We start from the raw sequence: 23,136 nt of genomic DNA on the forward strand, positions 1-23,136 counted from the left end.
GTGTCAGAGTATTTGTGTATTTCTATGTGGAATATTTTCCTCTTTTTAAGGTAACCGTACTTTTCCCAAAATGCTGTACTGCAATTGGACTGGAGGTTATAAATGGTCTACTGCTCTGGCTCTAAGGTAAGCTTTGTTACCAGTATATGTTAAAGATGCCATTTGATTTCTATGGGATTAGCAGAATTTTCCAAAACTGAGCTCAGCCAAGCTACTCCTTGACTTGGGTCCTACCACGTGTGTCATATACATTCTGGGAAATGTAGGGCTACAGGGAGATGTTTAGATGACCAGAGCAGTGCCTTGGTGTAATTTAACGGCAGGAATGTTAGCTTTTCTCCCAAGATGCTTGTGCACTCCAGAGATGACACAATTGAGCCATTATTATTGATTATTAGAACCAATCAGGAATTCTAATCCTAAATGTACTATGAATTGGAAAATGCCTAACTTCTTCACCACAGATGATTTAAAATAGGTAGATTTACAATGTGTATTTTTAAATTTTTTCACCACTTGTCTGTCAGTTTGTTGTACTGTGGTGGCTTACGTATTGCTGTGATGCTGGAAGCTATGCCAGCAGTATTTCAAATACCAGCAGGGTCACCCATGATGGACAGATTTCAGCAGAGTGCCAGACTAACACAGACTAGGAAGAAGGATCTGGAAGTCTACTTCTAAGAGAAATTGGCTAGTGAAAACCTTATGAATAGCAGCAGAGCATTTTCTGATATAGTGCCAGAAGATGAGCCCCTCAGGTTGGAAGGTACTCAATACAACTGGGGAAGAGCTGCCTCCTCAAAGTAGAGTCAGCTTTAATGACATGAATGGAGTAAAGCTTTGGGGACCTTCATTTACTGATGTGACATGACTCAAAATAAGAAGAAACAGCTGCAAACATCTGTTAATAACCAGAATGTGCCATGTATAAAGTCTGAATCTAGGAAAATTGGAAGTTGTCAAAAATAAAATGAAACGCTTGAAGATCGATATCCTAGGCATTAGTGAGCTGAAAGGGACTGGTATTGGTCATTTTGAATCGATAGTCATATGGTCTACTATGTCATGAATAACAAATTGAAGAGGAACGGTGTCACATTTATCATCAAAAGAACATTTCAAGATATATCCTGAGGTACAGTGCTGTCAGTTATAGGATAATATCCATATGTCTACAAAGAAGACCAGTTAATACAACTATTACTTAAATTTATGCACCAATCACTAATGCCAAAGAGGAAGAAATTGAAGATTTTTACCAACTTCTGCAGTCCAAAATTGATCAAACTTGCAATCAAAATGCATTGCATTGATGGAGATTACTGGTGATTGTAATGCGAAAGTTGGAAACAAAGAAGAAGGATCAGTAGTTGAAAAATATGACCTTGGTGATAAAAACTATGCCAGAGATTGCATGATAGAATTTTGCAAGACCAGCAACCTACTCATTGGACATACCATTTTTCAACAACATAAACAGTGACTGTACACATGAACCTCACCAGGTGGAATGAATATACAGGAATCAAATTCACTGTGGAAAGAACAAGTCAAAACAAGGCCAGGGGTTGACTGTGGAACAGACAATTAATTGCTCATATGCAAGTTCAAGTTAAAGCTGAAGAAAATTAAAACAAGTCCGTGAGAGCCAAAGTACAACTTTGAGTATATCCCACCTGAGTTTAGAGATCATCTCAAGAATAGGCTTGACTCATTGAACACTAATGGCCAAAAGACCAGACAAGTTGTGGGATGACATCAAGAACATCGTACATGAAGAAAGCAAAAGGTCATTAAAAAGATAGGAAAGAAAGAAAAGATCAGAATGGATATCAGAAGAGACTCTGAAACTTGCTCTTGAATATACAGTAGCTAAAACAAACATAAGAAATGATGAAGTAAAAGGAACAGAACAGAAGATTTCAGAGGGCAGCTCGAGAAGACAAAGTATTATAATGAAATATGCAAAGGCCTGGAGTTAGAAAACCAAAAGAGAAGAACATGGTTGGCTTTTCTCAGGCTGAAAGAACTGAAGAAAAAATTAAAGTCTTGACTTGCAGTATTGAAGGATTCTATGGGCAAAATATTGAACGACATATGAAGCATCAAAAGTAGATGGAAGGAATGAATACACAGAGTCACTGTACCAAAAGAATTGGTCGACGTTCAGCCATTTCAGGAGGTAGCATATCAAGAACCGATGGTATTGAAGGAAGAAGTCCAAGCTGCACTAAAGGAAATGGTGGAAGACAAGGCTCCAGGGATTAACAGAATGCCGACTGAGATGTTTCAACAAACAGATGCAATGCTGGACGCAACCACTAGTCTGTGCCAAGAAATTTAGAAGACAGCTACCTGGCAAACTAACCAGAAGAGATCCATATTTGTGCCCATTCCAAAGAAAGGTGATCAAACAGAATGCTGAAATTATCGAACAATATCATTAATATTACATACAAATAACATTTTGCTGAAGATCATTCAAAAGAGGTTGTAGCACTACATTGACAGGGAACTGCCAGAAACTCAAGGTGGATTCAGAAGAGGATGTGGAATGAGGGATATCAATGCTGATGTCAGATGGATCTTGGCAAAAAGCAGAGAATACCAGAAAGATGTTTACCTGTATTTTACTGACTATGCAAAGGCATTCGACTGTGTGTGGATCATAACAAATTATGGATAACATTGTGAGGAATGGGAATCTCAGAACACTTTGAATTGTACTTATCAGGAACCTGTACATAGACCAAGAGGCAGTCGTTCAAACAGAACAAGAGGATACTGCATGGTTTAAAGTAAGGAAAGGTGTGCGTTGGGGTTGTATCCTTTTACCATGCTTATTCAGTCTGTATGCTAAGCAAATAATCTGAGAAGCTGGACTATATGAAGAAGAACACAGCATCAGGATTAGAGCAGGACTCATTTGCAACCTGTGATATGCAGATGACACAACCTTGCTTGCTGAAAGTGAAGAGGAATTGAAGCACTTAACTGATGAAGATTAAAGACTGCAGCCTTCAGTATGGATTACACCTCAACATAAGGAAAACAAAATCCTCACAACTGGACCAATAAGCAACATCATGATAAATGGAGAAAAGATTGAAGTTGCCAAGGATTTCATTTTACTTGGATCCACAGTCAACACCCGTGGAAGCAGCTGTCAAGAAATCAAACGTATTGCATTGGGCAAATCTGCTGCAAAAGACCTCTTTAAAGTGTTAAAAAGCAAGGATGTCACTTTGAGAACTTAGGTGCACGTGACCCAAGCCATGGTATTTTTAATTGCTTAATATGCATACAGAGCCCTGGTGGTGGAGTGGTTAAGAGCTCAGCTGCTAAACCAAAAGGTTGGCAGTTCAAATCCACCAGCTGCTCCTTGAAACCCTATGGGGCAGTTCTACTCCGTCCTATAGGGTTGCTATGAGTCAAAACCAACTTGACAGCACCTAACAACAACAATATGCATGCTACAGCTCAACAGTGAATAAGAACAGTGAAGAAGAACTGATGCCTTTGAGTTATGGTGTTGACAAAGAATATTGACTATACCATGAACTGCCAAAAGAATGAACAGATCTTTCTTGGAAGAAGTACAGTCAGAATGCTCCTTAGAACTGAGGATGATGAGATTTCGTCTCACGTAGTTTGGAGATGTTATCAGGAGGGAGCAGTCCCTGGAGAAGGATATCATGCTTGGTAAAGTAGAGGGTCAGCAAAAAAGAGGAAGACCCTCAGTAAGATGGATCAACGCAGTGGCTGCAACAGTGGGCTCAAACATAACAATGATCATGAGGATGGCACAGGACTGGACAGCGTTTCATTCAGTTGTACATAGGGTCGCTATGCGTTGGAACCGATTCCATGGCACCTAACAACATTTTTATTTTTTAGTAACTTCCTTCTTATTATAAAAAATAATGTAATGCTTAATGCTGAAAACCTGGAAAGAAAAATGAAAATGACAGAGAAAAAACATGAAAAATCACCTATAAATTAAAAAGTTGTGCCGTCTAGAGTTGAAGGCATAGAGTTGCAGCCCCAGATCTCTGAGGTTTGCAGACTAGCATAGGGCAGGATTTTTCACCCTGTTGACATTTTGGACTAGATAATTCTGTGTTGTAGGATTCCGTCTTGTGAACTGTGGGATGTTTAGCAGCATTCCTAGCCTGTACCCACTAGATGCCAGTAGCACTCCTAGTCATTACAGTCAGAGCTGTCTCCAGACATTGCAGATGTCCCCGAGGGGGCAAAGTCGCCTTTTTTTTTTTTTTGTAGTTTTTTTTATTGTTGTAGTTTAAATGAAGTTTACATTTCAAGTTAGTCTCCCATACAAAAATTTATAAATACCTTGTTACCCTAACTGCTTTCCCCATAGTATGACAGCACACTCCTCCTTTCCACCCCTGATTCCACATGTCCATTCAACCAGCTGCCAACCCTCTCTGCCTTCCCATCTCTGCTGTGGACAGAAGCTGCCCGTTTAGTCTCTTGTGTCTACTTGAGCTAAGAGGCACACTCCTCACGGGTATCACTTTATGTCCCAGCAAAGTCGCCTTTTATTGAGAACCATTGCATTAGGTTTTGAGCTGGGGAAGGAGAAGGGTCCTGCCTGGCAGAAAGGTGTAATATATCAGTAAACGAGAAGTCCAAGATAGAAAATAACAAAAATAAGGTAAGTGGCTACAGTCTTTGTCAGAAATGGTTCAGACTAGAATTTAACATCTGCTTCCTTTTTTTAAGTATACTTGTAATTTTTTAATAATTTTAGATTTAGAGAAAGTTGCAAAGGTAATGGAGAGTTCCCATACAACCCTCACCCAGCTTATCTTACTATTCACCTCTTACATTACCATGGTACATTTAACAACTTAAAAAAATTAAGAATAGTTTTCTTCTCAGAGTTCAGTATAGTATCTTTAAAAATAATTACTGTATGTGATATAATATGCAGGTTTGCTTCAAAAAGTCTGAGGTAGGGGAGGAGTGAAGGTATAGACGGACCAGCGTTGGCTACGTATCGATATTGTTGGAGCTGAGTCATGGGTTCGGTTCTCTTTTTTTACCTTTGTATAAGTTTGAAATTTTCAATAAGAAAAACTTAAAAAGAAATACAATGAAAAGTTGTCCTAATATTAGATTTCAGGATTCGAAAGAACCTTAGAAGTCAGTTATTCCAAACACAAAATTTTTAGAGATGAGTGACTGAAAAAGTTAGAGACCTTGATCCTGGTCACCTGGATTGTGTCTGAGCTGACTCCAGCTCCTGACTCCTACTTCCATGTCTTTCTGTTGAGTGGGCTTCCTGCTTTGTTCTCTTGAATCTACCATTTTCAAGATTAAAAAGCTGCAAGATCAGTTCTTTATCTTTAAAGGAGAAAACATTTAGATTTCAGTACAGCGAAAAAGTATGTTTACTTTTGACATTTAAAAAGTCTTACCTTTGATTATCTGATAGTATAAAATTGTGAAATAATCATTTGTGTTATAGTTAAAGTTGATAATATTCTGAGGCCTTTTCACAAATTTATTTAGTACAGTTACTGAAACACAGGTTGGCTGCTGTTGATTTGGAGAAGGTCTTATGAATTGCTTGTTTTATGTTGCAGCATCACCCTCGGTGGATTTGGAGCTGACCGTTTCTACCTGGGCCAGTGGCGGGAGGGCCTCGGCAAGCTCTTCAGCTTTGGTGGCCTGGGAATATGGACGCTAATAGATGTGTTGCTAATTGGAGTTGGCTACGTCGGTCCAGCAGATGGTTCTTTGTACATTTAACTGGTTATGATATTCTTCAGGTATGCTTCAGAGAGGAGCCGCTTAGAAAAAGTCCTTTTGCCTGTAGAAAGTAATGTGACATATAGTGATGTGTTTGTTTTTAATGTACAGTATCTGTACTTTGCCTGCCTTAATCAAGGTGAAATAAGTAAAAAGTCATTGAACCATGTTTATTTGGAATATATTTTTGCTTGCCTGAAATATTTTTTTTCTGTGAAAAAATTTAAACTTGCTTAGTTAAACTAGAAGAACAGATTCTGCAGTGATTGAAAATCCATTTCATGCCTGTGACTTTAGTTTTGTATTGCTTAAGTCAAAAGTCTGTTACCTATCTCTGGCCTGAATGTAATCTGCCTTGAAAAGGTCTTCAGCTATGATTTCAGAAAGTCCAAAGTGTTTTTATTCTGTTAGCTAAATAAAGTTATCTACCTAAACTTCAGCCATCTTTAAGTTCTGCAGTATAATATCTACGTACTCTGGTCTTTATCTGTAACTGTTTCAAGTAAGCTGTAGAACTTCTGTGTCTCGATGCTGTGGTTTGAGTTTTGTTAGTAATATAAATAGTTGTACAAGTACTGAAAAACTAATAAAATGACAAGTTACCTTAAGAAATATTGTAGGTCTGTATTCTCTATATTTTCTATATTTAAATATTATCTTGAATAATCATAACATCTTTATTAAGTATAAAGTTTATTTTTCAGGGCATTACACCATTCCAACAGAAGTAGTCATAACTGGCTGGTTTATTGACACACAGTGAAAGTATTAGAAAAATGTATCCTGCTGTCAAAAATGTTTTTGAGTCTTTATAAATCTGTTGTACACCATTTATTAGAAAGAAACAGTTATTAATCCAAAGTGGGTTTTACTCAGTATTTCTCTTGAAACATTTAAAAATATTTAGCATTTTTCCTTTCAAATTTTGTATCTGAGTATTGTGTATGTGTGGTAAAATATACATAACAAAACATTTGTCATTTTAACCATTTTTAAGTATACAGTTCAGTGACATTAATTATATTCACCAAGTAGTGCAACTATCACCACCATCCATTTTCAAATGTTGTCAGCCTCCTAAGCAGAATCCAAGTATTATTTTCTAAATATCTGCATGTATTAAAAACAAGAACACCGTTAACCAACCTATCAGATCTAGAAGCTGTAAAATATCTTTCAGGAATATCTCCATAAATTGCATGGGCAGAAAACATTTTCTTCATGAAATTATTTATTAATTGGCGTTTACTTGAAAGGGGAATTGAACGTGAGCACAGAATCTTTTCTGATGAGAGGTGTTGGTATAGCTGAGTAACATTTCCAGCTCTGGTCATTAGGTGGCGCATCCTCATTATATGTGCTTCACCTTATATTTCAGAAACGGCCAATCTTAAGCTGTTTTCTAGGAACTTGTCACAGAGCACAGGCAGTGCTTCAGGATGGCGGTAGCCCATTTTCCTTGTATGTTTCTTTTCAAGGGCAAACATGCACTTTTTCTTTCCCATTAAGGGTACAGGAGACTTTCTGGGTCGAGCAGGTTATTTCTTAGAAGAGGTCGTGTTTACTGCAAGGAAGCAGCCCCGTTGCTAACGGTAATAAAAATTGCCCCTGAAGTCTTCCATGTTATCTGCGGGAGAAAATCGCCAGCATTTCCGTGCTGAGCTGCCGCACAAGACGGAGCCAGGACGTGGTGGGAAGTCACCGGCTGTGCACGCAGCTCAGAGACGACATGTGGAGCAGCTGTTGTGACGATTGATCTCTTTATGGCTATGGGGCCTGAATTTAATAATGCAAAAAGGTGAAAGCTGAAAGGCTCAGAATTCTTGAAAGGGTCATGTATGAATGAACTTGTTCTCACATCCTAAAAAGCTTGCACAGCTAAAGGATGTAAGCAGATGAGAGAAACTTCATACAAAGGATTTGGTGGAGCTGATGGACTTCTCAGAACCAGCAGGAAATACTTGATTTCCAAAGACAGCTTTAATTTATGAATGATGAACTCGGTTGCTGTCAAGTCAGTTCTGACTTATGGTGACCTTATGTACTATAGAACGAAATATTGCCCAGTGATTTAGGAAATAATGTTGGAGTTATTGTTTCCTTTCGTTGAGCATAGAGAATATGACCCAGCTGGAGCTGGGCTCACAAGGACACATCAACCGGGCCCTGAGACAATAGCTAAGATACTCTTGGAAAATGTCTTTTAGGGAAACTTTCACATAAAGCCAATCAAACAACACAAAAGACTTTCCACTCTTATCTTTTTCTATTAGCATTTAGTGAACAGAAATTTGTTGGACAAATGAAGACCCTCCTGACTCTTGTTAACTGAAACCTGTACCAATGATTGTTGAGAAGGACTATTCAAAATGTAGGATCACAGTTTCTAGCTAATCTGAAAAGCTAAGCTTTCAATGGTTTTGCCTATTTGTAATGTTAATATATACCGATGGCTCTGTAACTGATCTTTGGCAGACATGGCTGTGGCAGCATGCTTGTCTGTTTCCCCATTCTTGCCTGTTTTGTAATATTCTTTGGACTGGGGCAGACATGGCTGTGGCAGCATGGGTATCCATTTTCCCGCTTTTGTCTCTCTTGTGGTATTTCCTTGAACTTGGACAGACATGGCTCTGGCAGCATGGTTGTCCATTTCCCACTTCTGCCCTTTTGAATATATGCCAAATAAAACTTACTTTTTGCTTTACTCAACTTTATGATGTTTTTCCCCTACTGCACCAGTCCTGCGCCACCTTCGCAATCGTTGGTATGCTTGAGTCCATTGTTGCGGCTATGGTGTAGTGCCTTTCAACCTAGGAGGCTCATCTTCCAGCACTATATCGTAATATTCTGTTGTGATCCATAGCTTTTCATTAGCTAATTTTCAGGAGATGAATTTGTACATGGCCCCTAAAAGAAATTGTAATAAAACTACTTTCAAAGGGTACTGGGGAGGTTGGATGTGATCTGTCAAATCTGTGGGCCTCTGCTGGCAGCAGAATGTCACGTTTAGGTCTTACCTCCGGGCTGTTTGTGCCTTGAGCTTTGACTAGGGGATGTTAGATAGGGAACCTGTTTTCACAGCTTGGGACCTTGAGAGTTCATATCAGTCAACCCCAGCAGAAGCTTCTCTGGAAATGCAGAATTTATCACTGCAGCAGGCCATGTGTCATTACTTCAGCTTAAGAATCCCTACCTTGCTTTGTCAGCCACTCTTCTACCTGCCCCAGTAATTCCTCATTGTCCGTGCTGTTAATTTATTTCTATCTCCCCCCATTGTCCCTGGCACAATGCCTTAAACACAGTGACTCTTGAATGTGTTTGCTGAGTGAGTCGATGCCATAGTGTCAGGGCTCATGTGGGAGTGATGATTGCAGGGACGGGCTGTGAAGGTAGCTGCAGGGAGATAATATGCAGAAATGGGCTTCGAGTCCATATTTGGCCGTAGCACCAAGTTAATCAGATTTCTGTAAATTGGTAAGGAGCAGCTTTGATTTATGGTGCTTATAAAAAGAAATTCTAAAAACAATCTCAATGCTTCACAATTTAAAAATGTAAAAATGTCTCTATGCCATTCAACTTTGTTTCCCTGGGTTATTTTTTTATGCCTTCTTCCACAAATGGATTTATTTTTGGCACGTCTTCAGCTAAGGAATCTGCAAATGATTTTAGTTCATCATGTAAGCAGTGGGTGGAAAATGAACTGTATCTGATGCAACATTGGGAGAGTTTAAAAATGCGGGCTGATTCCTTCACACTTCTTCTTTCTTAAGCTTCCCTTTGTCCACGCTGTGTCTGATGACAGCACTTACGAGAGTATGAAGTGTCGCAAGAATGTTAGAAGATATGTAAGTTAATTCAATAACTTAGGTGCATTTGGTATAAATTCTTAGAGTTGAAGTACAGTCACGTGTTGCTTAACATCCACAACATGTTCTGTAAAATAGGACTTTATGTGATTTGGATGTTGTGCGAACACCTGGGTCTGTGGGGCACGGGTCTGCCGGGTGCACAGGCTGGGGGGCTGCTGTGTGGTGCGTGGCCTGGGCAGCTTCCACTGCAGACGCCTCAGGTGAGTGCTTGGCCAGTTCTGCTTAGCTTACACTCCCGCAGCCCTGTGAAGTTCACGGCAGGGAGACTGGGCACAGGCCGGGGCAGCAGAGGAGTGGTTTTGGCAATAGCTGGGCCCCTTGATACCTTCCGACCTTGGGTGCTTGGGAGCAGAATTGGGTGCCCACTCCTCCCAGTGGCAGGAGCGCCTGTTCCCACCGGTGGGGAGCAGCTGGGTAGGCTCACTGCCGAGTTGGGCCATGGGCATCCCCCGGAGGGCACGTGCCCAACCTTGGACATATACGCAGTTGGATGTTTCATGGCTGTTACATGGCACGTGACTATTGAAGATGTCTTCTATAAACACAACTTTGTCTTTATGCAAAATAAGGAAACTTTGAGATACGTGGACATAGTTTACTAAGAGGCTCCACAGGGCAGGGCTCTGTGGTTCTCTGCTGTACCTTTCAGAGCCCTGCCTGACATACAGTAGACACATAGTGCCTATTTGTGTGATGAATGAATAATGAGAAATCTCTAGGAATAAGCTAATAACCATCTAAAAGTGTTGCTGAGAACTTCTGGGGAAAGTGATAGAGCGTGGCTTGATCACAGCATCTCCCTTTTCAAACACTTAATGACATGAACAAAGTAGCAAAAACCAGCACCTCCTCCTGGCAATGAGCAAACCTGAGCAGCAGACAAACAACTGACTGTAAAAAACATGAAAAAAGACAAGTAAGCGAAAAAAAAAATCAGGTCTGCAAGACTACTCCACAAATGGTCCAGGTGAATCAGCAAAATCTGGGAACTCTCACTGGTGAGAGAAACTGATTAATTGGGAGAAGAAAGATACCTTATCTTTTCCACTGCTACTGCTGGGGCAAGTGACATGGCTGCTGGGAAGAGGTAAGTGGGAGAGGGCAAGTGGACAACCAGGACTGATTCTCTGATGGATGTGAAGGCTCCATGCAAAACCAGAGGAAAGGCCCAAAGCCCAAGGCTGACCCCCATGGGTCATGAAATCACTCCCTACCCAGGGGAGGGAAAACTAGGACATTTTGAAAATCTTCATAAAGAGGCCAGAGACCAGATATTCTATTACAGATACAGTCTCAGCTGAGTTCTTCCCTGGGCCTCACCCCTGTCTATCAGGCTACGGAATATTAAACAGAACACAATAAATAACTTTCAAACTTCCTCAGAGAGGAAAAATAAATAGAAATTATTTATATGATACCATGAAGTTGTGCACATTAAGCATGAACAAAATAAAAAGAAATGACACACCATTTCACACTCACTAGAATGATTGTAATAAAAAAGACAGATAATAGCAAGTATTGGTAAGGATGTGGAGAAATTGGAACACTCCTGCATTGTTGGTGGGAATATACAATGAGTACAGCCACTTTGGAAAACAGTCTGGCAGTTCTTTGAAATATTACTCAGCAGTTTCACTCTCAGGTATGACACCCAAAAGAAATGAAAATATATGTCCACACAAAAACTTGTTCATAGAATTAAGATACATAAAAAAAAGAAACAACCAAAGTGTCCATCAATTGATGAATAATGAATAAACAAAATGTAGTATATCCATATAATGAAATATTACTTGACCACAAAAAGGAATGAACGAATGAAACATGCTACAACATGGATAAATCTGAAAAACATTGTGTTAAATGAAAGAAGCCAGGTATACTTTAAGGGATCGAACTTTATGACATATAAATTATATCTCAATAAAGCTATTAAAAAAAAGAAGTAGCACAGAAACTATATATACATTCTATTGCAAAGGGAACAAGAGGACACAGAAGAAAGGAAAGGGAAGACAGAATATAGTCTGCAAAAGAAAATGAAGAGCTCATCTTGAAGAAAACATAGCCCAAGGAACAGAAGAAAAATACCTGAAAATTCTTTGTGCTATAGAACACATAGCAAGTGTGTTCTTTCTCTTGGCAAATAAATAACTGAGTTCCTATTATGTGGCATGCAACTTTCTAGGCACTGAAGATAAAAGCAGTAAACACATTCTTTGTTTCATAGGGCTTTCATTCTTGTAAGCACAAAGATATTGATTCCATTGAACCCCTTCCATTGATTTGTCCTCACTGGAATAGACACATATTCTGGATATGGATTTGCCTTTCCTAGCCTTATTCACTGCCTCACACAAGATTGCTTCTCATCAAAGAACTCATTTCACAGCAAAGAAGTATGATACCACCAGGTGGGAGTTCATGGTGAGACAGTGAAAAATGACCCTGATAGTGTTGTTGTTAGGTACTGTCGAGTTGGTTCCAACTCATAGCAACCCTATGTACAACAGAACGAAACATTGCCCAGTCCTGCACCATCTTAACAATTGTTGTTATATTTGAACCCATTGTTGCAGCCACTGTGTCAATCCATCTCATCAAGGGTCTTCCTCTTTTTCACTGACCCTCTACCTTACCAAGCATGATGTCCTTCTCCAGACACTGGTCCCTCCTGATAACATGTCCAAAGTACGTGAAAGGAAGTCTCACCATCCTAGCTTCCAAGGAGCACTCTGGCTGTACTTCTTCCAAGACAGACTTGTTTGTTCTTCTGGCAGTCCATGGTGTATTCAATATTCTTCACCAATACCATAATTCAAAGGTATCAATTCTTCTTCAGTCTTCCTTATTCACTGTCCAGCTTTTGCATGCATACGCGGCGACTGAAAACACCATGGCTTGTGTCAGGTGCGCCTTAGTCCTCAAAGTGACATCTTTGCTTTTCAACACGTTAAAGGGGACTTTTGCAGCAGATTTGCCTAGTGCAATGTGTCTTTTGATTTCTTGACTTCTGCTTCTGTGGGTTTTGATTGTGGATCCAAGTAAAATGAAATCCTTGAAAATTTCAATATTTTCTCCCTTTATCATAATGTTGCTTATTGGTCCAGATGGTCTCTGGTAGTAGCCAACCAGTAATTTTTACCACTAAACATTATAAAAAAGTGCTCACAGAATACAGATAATATTCTTTTTATTCATTTTCTTAAGGCAGAAGTTTAGGCCATTGATTTGAGACATCTTTTATTTTCTAATAGAGATATTTAATACTATAATCTTCCCTCGAACCTTTAGTTACATTTCAGAAATTCTTTTCTGTACAATTAAAAATATTTTGTAATTCCACTCTTGGCTTCCTCTTTGACCCAGGAGTTATTTAAAAATTTACTGATCAATTTCCAAATATATGACGATTTCAAGATATATTTCTGTAATTAATTGATTTCTAGTTGAATTTCATTGTGGTCAGAGAATAAAAGTTGTATGATTTCAATCCTTTTAAATCTGTTTAGTTTTGCTTTGTGGCTCAAAATATGGTTTACCATGTTGAATGTCATATACGCACTTGAAAAGAATGTGTATTTTGTTCTAGGTAATATGTTTTATAAATGTCAATTATGTCAAGTTGGTTGATAGTATTTTTTAGGTTTTCTGTATCTTTGCTGATTATCTGTCAGTTTATTCTGTCAGTTCCTGACAGAGAAGTGTTGTGGTCTCTAACTATAATGGTGGATTTGTGTATTTCTCTTTTCAGTTCAGTTTTTGCTTATGTATTTTAAATCTCTGTTGTTAGCCATACATATTTAGGATTGTTATATCTTCATGATGAATTGACCCATTTATTATTATATAATGTCTCTCTTTATCCCTGATAATATTCCTTGTTCTGAAGTCTATTTTGATATTACTGTATCCACTTCCACTTTTATTAGATATTTGCTTGGTAGATCTTTTCCATCCTTTTACTTTTAACCGATGTTTTTATATTTAAAGTATAGTTTTATTGCTGTGTGTAACTATATCATTTCTCTCTGACTGCTTTCAAGATTTTTTCTTTGTCTTTAGTTTTCAGAAATTTGATTATGATTATCTGGGCATGGATTTCTTTGTCTTATCCTGTTTGGGATTTGCTGAGTATCTTGAATTTGTAAGCTGATGTCTTTTTGCCAAATTTAGGCTCTTTAAAGTCATTATTTCCTCAAATATTTTTTCAGCACCACATTCTTTCTCTTCTCCTGCTGGCTCTCCAGTAACAGGAATGTTAGACCTTTCGTTATTGTCCCACATGTTCTTGAGGTTCTAATCATTTTGAAAATCCATTTTCTCTTTGTTCAGATTGGATAATTTCTATTGATCTATCTTCAGGGTCATTGATTCTTTCCAATGTCATCTCATTTTGCTATTCAGCCAAACCAGTGAGATTTTTTAATTTCACTTATTGTATTTTTCAGTTATAAAATTTTTATTTGGTTTTTCTTAAATTTTCTATTCCTTTGCTTAGAGTTTCTATTTTTTCATTTGTTTCCAAGGTATGTGTATTTGCCTTTTGTAGCATTCTTTTTTTTTCTTTATTGTACTTTAGGTGAAGGTTTACAGAACAAATAGTTTCTCATTAAACAGTCAGTATACATATTGTTTTATGACTGGTTAACAACCCCATGACATATCAACACTCTCCCTTCTTGATCTTTTTTTTTTTTTTTGGTGAAAATATACATAGCCAAAGATACACAATTTCACAAATTTCTTTTATAGCATTCTTACGATAGCTCCTTTAAACTCCTTGTCAGATAATTCTAACATCTGTATCATCTTGGTGTTGATTTCTGTTGACTCTCTTTTCTTATTCAAGTTGAGATTTTCATGGTCTTACTATGATGAGTAATTGTGGCTTGTAACCCAGGACATTTTGAGTGTTATGAGATTCTGGTTCCTATTAAAATATCCTATTTCAACAGTCAGTCAATCTGTTTAGGTTCAGAATGCATGTTCTGGCAAACTTATGGGCTGTGGTTTGAATGCCAATTTACTTTTCAAAACATTTGCAGTGCTGTCTTGGTCTGCCCAGCTAGCCTGCTGCCCAGAGGCTGATATGAAACGAGGGCAGTATTAGACACTCTATCTCAATTCTCAAATCTTTTGATGTGTTGATTCTGGTTGGTCATGCATGGGCAATTTAGGAGTCTACCCAGGACTTCATACACAGATCTAAGAATGCCTTTCTCCAGCTCCCTCCTCTCTGTAACCTTCCCTCTACTGTCTAGTTGTTAGCGGGATAATGCTGCCTCTGTTGCTGTTAGCTTAGTATACCTTGGGGATGGTCAACAGGCCTCCTCCACACAGTCTGTGCAACTGCTCTACCAGTAGGGTTGGGCAGGGGCATGACCTCTTTGCTGACATTTGCTTGGTGTAGGGCAGGTATGGTAGACAGGTCTCCACTCCATAGTCTCCACAATGCTAGGTGAGGAGGGCAAGGGGGTGCTACCTCTGCTCATATTAGTGTAGCATCAGAATGATTGATAGGTCTTCACCCCAAAGTCTCCCCAAAGTCCCCAAGTGGAGGAGGAGGGATTCCTCTTAGTGTTGGGCAAGGATGGTCAACAGTTCTCCGTCCACAGTCATACTCCCAGCAGGGAAGGGGGATGCCTTCTCATTAGTGTAGGGCGGGGATGATTCACAGGACTCTACCCTGCAACCACAGTGTTGAGTAGGGATGGGGAGCAGCACACTTTTTTCGAAGTGTTCACTTGCAGTAGAGTGGATATAGTCAACAGGGTTCTGTCCTGCAGGATTGCCCTTTCCCCAGGCCTTTGACTAGAGAGAGAAAACTTCCCTTGGAGTTTTTTGTTTGCTTTTGTTTTTGTCTGTGCCTGTTGGCATTTCTGGGTTGTGGACTTCATTAGCACTCAGGCAAGGATACATAGGAGACAAAAAACAATAATCACAAGGAGCTCACTGCCTTTAAAATACTGGAAGGAAAAAACAAAAACTGTTAACCCAGAATTCTGTATCCAGTGAAAATATCCTAAGTCTCAATTTCCCTAGCTAGTCTTCCTTTTCTTCTCCACCTTTCAGAGTCTTCTGATGGTTGATTTTTCTATTTTATCCAGTTTTGGTTGCAAATAGTGAAGGGATCAGGTGAAATGTGGTTACTGAAACCAGAAGCTGTGAATTACATTTTATAGTGATTAAAAATAAGAAAAGTCTTATATATTTACCTTCATTTTTACCATTTCTGTTGCTCTTCATTTCTTTGTGTAGATCCAAGTTCCTGTCTGCTATCATACTCTGTAATAAAGAGGAAGACTCCATTTTTGATGTTTGACCAATGACAGCTTTCAAGTGCTGCTCCTTGTCCTTTCCTTTTTGACCCACATCTGGGGCAAAAGTTGATAAGAAAGCCGGTAAGAAAACCTGAATACTCATTCCCTTTGATCCAGCAGTAAGTTCAAGCTACACAAACCCTAGCCTGCAGACTCAAACCCTTACCTTCCCCACACTTCCTAGCCACAATAAAAACCAATGTCACTGACCCTGCTTTGCTCTTACCATTTGGACTGTCTTGTGCCTGTCCTGTTCTTCCCAGAAAGTCCCATTGTGTCAGTAATATCTCTTTTTATATCTTCTTGGTACATGTGACATTATCAATCTTTACACTGACATTATTCCATTGAGGGACCATCCATCCACCCTCTCCATAAAACACTCCTTCTGTCTGAAGAATTTTATTTAAGATTTTTTGAAATGCAGGTTTGCTGTTAATGAATTCTCTCCACTTCTGTTTGTATGAAAATGCCTTTATTTCACCTTAATTTTGAAAGGTATTTTCACTGGGTATAGAATTCTGGCTTAACTTTTTTTTTTCTTTCTGTACATTAAAGGTGCCACTCCATCGTCTTCTGGCTTGCATAGTTTCTGATCAGAAGTGTTCTGTAATTCTTATTTTTGCTCTTCTGTGTATATTGTTCCCTCTTTTCTTTGGCTGCCTTCAAGTTTTTCCATTTATCTTCATCTTTCAGCAGTTTGACTGATATATATGGGTGTGTATGGGTTTTTTGTTGATGGTGTTGGTTTTCTTTTGTTTTTTGTGTTTATTCTGCTTGAGGTCCTCTGAGCTTCTTGGATCTGTGGTTTAATGTCTATTGTTATTTTTGGAAAATTCTTGGCTATCATCTCTTGAATATTTCTTCTGCCCCATTCTCCCTCTTATCCTTCTGTCTCTTTTCCTTCTGTGACTCCAATTACATGTATGTTATATCATTTGACTCTCTGTTTTATTACTCTTTTTTAACAATGTGTTTATCTTTTGCTTTATTTTATTTTATTTGACATTGATTTGGCCTTAAGACCAACGAAGAAATTTTCTTTTGTGATTCACTTGCTCATATAAAGGAAAAAGAACTGACTGCCCCACCACCACCTTTGTGTGTGTGTGTGTGTGTGTGTGTGTGTGTGCTTTAGGTGAAATTTTACAGTTCAAGTTAGTTTCTCAAACATTTACACATATTGTTTTGTGACATTGGTTGCAATCCCCACAATGTGACAGCACACTCCCCCTTGCCACCCCAGGGTCCCTGGATCCATTCATCCAGTTCCTGTCCCTTCCTGCCTTCTCATCTTGCTTTTGTGCAGGAATTGCCCATTTGGATATTTGACTGAGCTAAGAAGCATGTTCCTCACGTGTGTTACTGTTTTATAGGACTGTCTAATTTTTGTCTGAAAAGTGGGATTCAGGAGTGGTTTAAGTTCTGAGTTAGCAGAATGTCTGGGGCCCATAGTCTTGGGGATTCCTTCAGTCTCTTGTCAGACCAGTAGGTCTGTTTTTTTTGTGTGTGTGTGAATTTGAATTTTGTTCTACATTTTTCTCCCACTCTGTCCTTGACTCTCTGTTGTGATTCCTGTCAGAGCAGTCAGTGGTGGTAGCTGGGCACCATCTAGTTTTTCTGGGCTCAGGCTGGTGGAAGCTCTGGTTTAAGTGTTCCTTTAGTTCTTTGGGCTAGTATTTTCCTTGTGTCTTTGGTTTCTTTCATTCTCCTTTGCTCTGAATGTGATGGGAACAATAGATGTATTTCACATGGCCTCTCACAAGCTTTTAAGCCCCTAGATGCTACTCACCAAAAGTAGGATGTAAAACATTTTCTTTATCAACTATGTTACGTCAATCAACCTAGATGTCCCCCGAAAGTATGATCCCCAGCCTCCAGCCACAGCAACTCAGCCCTTCAAGGTATTTTGGATGTGTCTAGGAAAATTCTATGCCTTTGCTTTGGTCAAGTTGTACCGACTTCTCCTATGTTGTGTGTTGTCTTTCCCTTCACCAAATTTGATACTAGACTGCTTTCTAGTTAGTGATTTCCCCTCCCCCTCCCTGCCCACCCTCATAAACATCAAAGAATATTTTTTTCTGTGTGTAAACCTTTTCTTGAGTTCTTATAATAGTGGCCTCATACTATATATGTCTTTTGTGACTGACTTATTTCACTCAGCATAATATCCTCCAGATTTATCCATGTTGTGAGATGTTTGGTGATTCATCCTTGTTCTGTATTGTTGTGTAGTATTTCATTGTGTGTATATACCATAATTTGTTTATCCATTCATCCGTTAATGAGCATTTAGGTTGTTTCCATCTTTTTGCTATTGTGAACAGCACTGCAATGAACCTGAATGTGCATATGTCTATTCATGTGACGGCTCTTATTTCTCTAGGGTATATTCCTAGGAGTGAGATTGCTGGATCATATGGTATTTCTATTGCTAGCTTTTTAAGGAAGTGCCATATTGTTTTCCAAAATGGTTGTACCATTTTACTTTCCCACCAGCAGTGCATAAGAATTCCAATCTTCCTGCAACCTCTCCAACGTTTGTTATTTTCTGTTTTTTTGATTAGTGCCAGTATTTTTGGCATGAGATGGTATCTCACTGTAGTTTTGATTTGCATTTTTCCAATGTCTAACCATCATGAGCATTTCCTCACGTGTCTGTTAGCCACCTGAATGTATTCTTTGGTGAAGTGTGTGTTCATATCCTTTGCCCATTTTTTAATTGGATTATTTGTCTTTTTGTTTTTGAGGTGTTGAGTGTTTTGTAGATTTTAGAGATTAGACCTTTGTTGGATATGTTGTAGCCAAAATTTTTTTTCCCAGTCTGTATGTTCTCTTTTTACTCTTTTGGTGAAGTCTTTTGATGAGCATAAATGTTTAACTTTTAGAAGATCCCAGTTATCTATCTTATCTTCTGGTGTTGGTGTATTGTTAGTTATGGTTTGTATCCTATTTATGCTGTGTTTTTCACAGTACTCTGTTATGATCCTTTTTATTTCAGTTGGGTCTGTAGAAATGCCCCACATTTCATTTCTTATTTGGGTTATTTGCATCCTTTTCTGTTTTTCTTTTGTCAGTTTGGCCAGTGGTTTGTCGATTTTGTTGATCCTTTCCAAGAACCAGCTTTTAGTTTTGTTTATTCTTTCTATTGTTTTCTATTTTCTATTTCATTTATTTCTGCTCTGATCTTTATTATTTCCTTTTGTTTGTGGCTGTGGGCTTCTTTTGCTGTTCTCTTCCTATTTGTTCAGTTGTGTAGCTAATGTTTTGATTTTTCCCTTTCTTTTTTTTTGATGTGTGCATCTGTTTCTATAAATTGTCCTCTGAGCCCCACCTTTGCTGTGTCCCAAAGATTTTGTTATGATGTGTTTTCATTCTTGTTTGATTCTAGGAATATTTTGATTCCATCTTTGATTTCTTTTATTATCCAGTGGTTTTTAAGCAGGGTGTTATTCAATTTCCATGCGTTTTTTTCCTTGTCATCTTGTTATTAATTTCTACTTTGATGACATTGTGATCAGAGAAAATGTTTTGTATTATCTCAAAGTTTTGGATTTTTTTGAGGGTTGCTTTGTTGCCTAAGATGTGGTCTATTCTGGAGAATGTTCTGTGTGCATTGCAAAAGAATGTGTACTTTGCAGCTGTTGGGTGGAGTGTTCTATATATGTCTATAAGGTAAAGTTGATTGATTGTGGCCTTTAGATCTTCTGTATCTTTGCTGAGTTTCTTTCTAGATGTTCTGTCCTTCACCCAGGGTGGTGTGTTGAAATCTCCTACTATTATTGTGGAACTGTCAATTTCTCTTTTCAGTACTGTTAGAGTGTTGTTTTATGTATTTTGGAGCCCTGTCATTGGGTGTGCAGATATTTATTATGGTTATGTCCTCATAGTGAATTGTCCCTTTAATAATTATATAATGCCCTTCCTTGTCTTTTGTGGTGGATTTTGTTTTAAAGTCTATTTTATCTGTGATTAGTATTACCTCTCCTGCTCTTTTTTGGTAGCTGTTTGCTTGATATATTTTTTCCATCCTTTGATTTTTAATAAATTTATGTCTTTGTTCCTAAGGTGTGTCTCTTGTAGACAGCATATTGATGGATCCTGTTTTTTAATCCATTCTGTCACTTTCTGTCTCTTTATGGGTGCATTTAAACCATTTACATTCAGTGTGATTATTGATAAGTGTGAGTTTATTGCTGTCATTTTGTAGTGCTTTTGTTTTTTTTTGTGGTGCTGATGTCTTTTTGTTCCTCTTACTCTCCTGTGCTGAATTCCTTTTGTTTGTGGGCTTTATTTTTTCGTTTTTGTAGATTTTGTGTTTACTGAGACTTTGTTTTTCTTGTTTATTTTGATTAATACATTTGTTAACTTTCTTTGTGGTTACCTTGAAATTTACCCCTATCTTCCTAAGTTTAAGCCAGTCTTTTATTACTTGATATTGCCTTGACTTCCTTTCCATTTGAAAGATCTATACCTACACCGTTTATTCCTTCTTTTCTTGTTCTGACATTGTCATTTACAGATTGACCTCTCTGGTTCCCTGTTGTAAATCTTTTAGTTTTGTTTTATCCTTGAGAGTTCATTACCTACATTGGTATCTGGCTGATGCTGTCTTGCACCCTAGATTCAGGTTGTCTGTTGTTGTTTTTTCTCTAACCAAAGGACTCCCTTTAATATTGCTTGTAAATTTGGTTTGGTTTTTATATATTCCCTTAATTTCTGTTTATCTGGAAGTGTCCTAATTTCTCCATCATATTTGAGTGAGAGTTTTGCAGTATAACTTATTCTTGGTTGGAAATTTTTTTCTTTCAAAGTTTTATGTATATCATCCCATTGCTTTCTTGCCTGTATGGTTTCTGCTGAGTAATCAGAGCTTAGTCTTATTGTTTCCCCTTTGCACGTGGCTTTTCATTTTTCTTGAGGTGCTCTCAGGATTCTTTCTTTGTCTTTAGTTTTAGCGAGTATGATTATGATATGTCTTGGTGATTTTCCTTTGGAGTCTATCCTATATGGGGTTTGTTGAGCTTCTTGGATGGTCAGCTTTTCCTCTTTCATGATATTGGGCAATTTTTCTGTCAGCAAATCTTCATTGATACACTCTGTGTTTTCCATTTTCTCCCCCTGTTCTGGAACTCCGATCACATGCAGATTTTTACTTTTGACTATATCCCATGTCATTCTCAGGGTTTCTTCATTTTTCTCATTCTTTTCTCTGGTTTTTCCTCAAACAAATTGGCACCTAAGGATTTGTTTTCAATTTCTATGACCCTGTCTTCCATTGTTTCAAATTTGCTCCTAAAACCTTCTATTGCACTGTCCGTTTCTGAAATCCTGTTGTTTATCTTTTGGATTTCTAATTGCTGTTTTTGTATGATTTCTAGTTATTTGTTTATTTTGACATTTTGTTCCTGTATTATTTTCTTGTAGTCTTCCATTGTTTTCTCTGTATTTTCTATGATTTTATCTATTTTTTCTTATTTTTATCTGCATTTTCCTTCATCTCTTGGAGAGCCCTGAATATTAGAGTTTTAAATTCCCTATCAGGTAGTTCCAGTGCCTTTTCTTCTACCCAAAGGTCATTTGGTGTTTTATTTTGGACGCTTTCTGGAGCCATCCTGTCCTGTTTTTTTTAATATGTTTTGGTAGTGTCTGCTGTCTTTAGGACATTCAGCTATTATTTTCTTTGTTTATTGATTGCAGATTTGTTTGTTTCATCCTGCTTTTTGTTTTATTTGGTTATGTCTGGGCAGGCAGACTGGGTGTGCTTTGTTGCTTGCTCATCTGTGAGCATGATACTCTCACCACCTTGTCCAGGTGGGCAGGGCCAGTTGCTCAGATACGGTGCAGCAGGGAAGGTCCAGCAGGGAGCCAGGGATAGGTAGTTTGTGGCACATACTGGAGCAGTTAGAACGAGACCAGGGGGTAGTGCAGGTAGGATCTGGTGGTCTGTACCTGTGCCACTCGGGGGTGTGGCACTCCATTTATGGTGCAGATAGGCATAAAGGGAGAGAGAGGATGTGATGTGTAGAGTTAAGTGGATGAGAGAAAGAAGAGAGAGAAACAGAAGCAAGAAAAAGGAAAGAAAAGAAATGGAGGCAAAAAGAAGAAAAAAGAAAAAGTGAATAAAATGATGGCACGATAGGATTTGGTGTGTAGGGCCAGGAGACACCTGACAAGGCCATGTACCAGTGGCTCTCTACCCGAGCAGTGTGGCTTAGCCTGTAGAGAAGGGGCATGGGTGGTGCACAGGGCTAAGTGGTCTGCAGAAAGGAAAGAAAAGAAGGGAAAGATAGAGAAGAAAAAAACCAAAACAAACAAAAAAACAAAAACAACAAATAAATATGGTGCTGGGGGAGATGGCCATTGGGGATGAGATGAAATAGGGTTGGCGGCAAGCTGATGTCTCTCTTGCCAAGCAGCATGGCACAGCCCATCAAGAATGGGTGGAGGCTGTGCAGGGTCTAGATGGGAGGGAGAAGGAAAAGAAAGAAGGGGAAATACAAAAACAAAAATAAAAAATATGGCACTGAGGGAGCTGGCCTGTGGGGATGGCACAGACCTGGGGAGGTCATGTACCAGAGGCTCTCTATCCAAGTGGTATACCACAGCCTGTCAAGAAGAGGGGAGCAGTGCATGGGGCTATGTGGGTGGTAGAAAGGAAAGGAAGGAAGAGAGAAAAGAAACAACAACAAAAAGAAAAAAATAAATGTGCTGAAGGAGCCTGCCAGTGGGGGCGGCATGGACTTGGGGAGGCCAGGTGCTGGTGGCTCTCTAGCTGAGCAGTGTGGCACAGCCTGTCAAGAATGATTGGGGACAGTATATGGGGCTTGGTGGATGGGAGAGAGAAAAGGAAGGAAGGGAGAGAGATAAGAAACCGAATAAAAAAATAAATAAATAAAATAAAATAAAAAAAGGCACTGAAGGAGTCTCCAAGTGGGGTGGGGTGGACCCTGGGAAGCTGTGTGCCAGTGGCTCTTTAGCTGAGCAGTGTGGCATGGCCCATCAAGAAGGTGTGGAGATGACACACACATCGACAAGCAGGAGAAAGGAAAGGAAAGAAGGGAGAGAGAGATAAGAAATTGATGGAAAATAAAAGAAAAAAAATGGCACTCAGGGAGACTGCCAGTGGGGTGGCACAGACCTGGGAAGCCACATGCCAGTGG

The 23,136-nt window shown here is 38.8% G+C and overlaps 1 protein-coding gene across 3 annotated transcripts in view; it reads left to right on the plus strand.

The window, feature by feature from the left end:
• Window positions 1-16,184, plus strand: part of TM2D3 (TM2 domain containing 3) — a 29,363-nt gene extending 13,179 nt beyond the window's left edge. The window contains exons 4-6 of one of the 3 annotated variants that reach the window (XM_023727861.1): window positions 51-126; window positions 5,613-5,798; window positions 15,912-16,184. In XM_023727861.1, the coding sequence (XP_023583629.1) occupies window positions 51-126; window positions 5,613-5,778 (242 nt within the window). In that variant the 3' untranslated portion in view covers window positions 5,779-5,798; window positions 15,912-16,184. Of the gene's footprint in view, window positions 1-50; window positions 127-5,612; window positions 7,214-7,287; window positions 8,000-15,911 lie in introns of those variants that run through there. The other 2 variants (XM_023727862.1, XM_023727860.1) reach the window with 2 other exon arrangements.
• Window positions 16,185-23,136: the final 6,952 nt, after the last annotated feature.

The sequence above is a fragment of the Trichechus manatus genome, unplaced genomic scaffold (genome assembly GCF_000243295.1).
Source record: "Trichechus manatus latirostris isolate Lorelei unplaced genomic scaffold, TriManLat1.0 scaffold00019, whole genome shotgun sequence".
In the NCBI taxonomy this organism is placed as follows: Eukaryota; Metazoa; Chordata; class Mammalia; order Sirenia; family Trichechidae; genus Trichechus; species Trichechus manatus.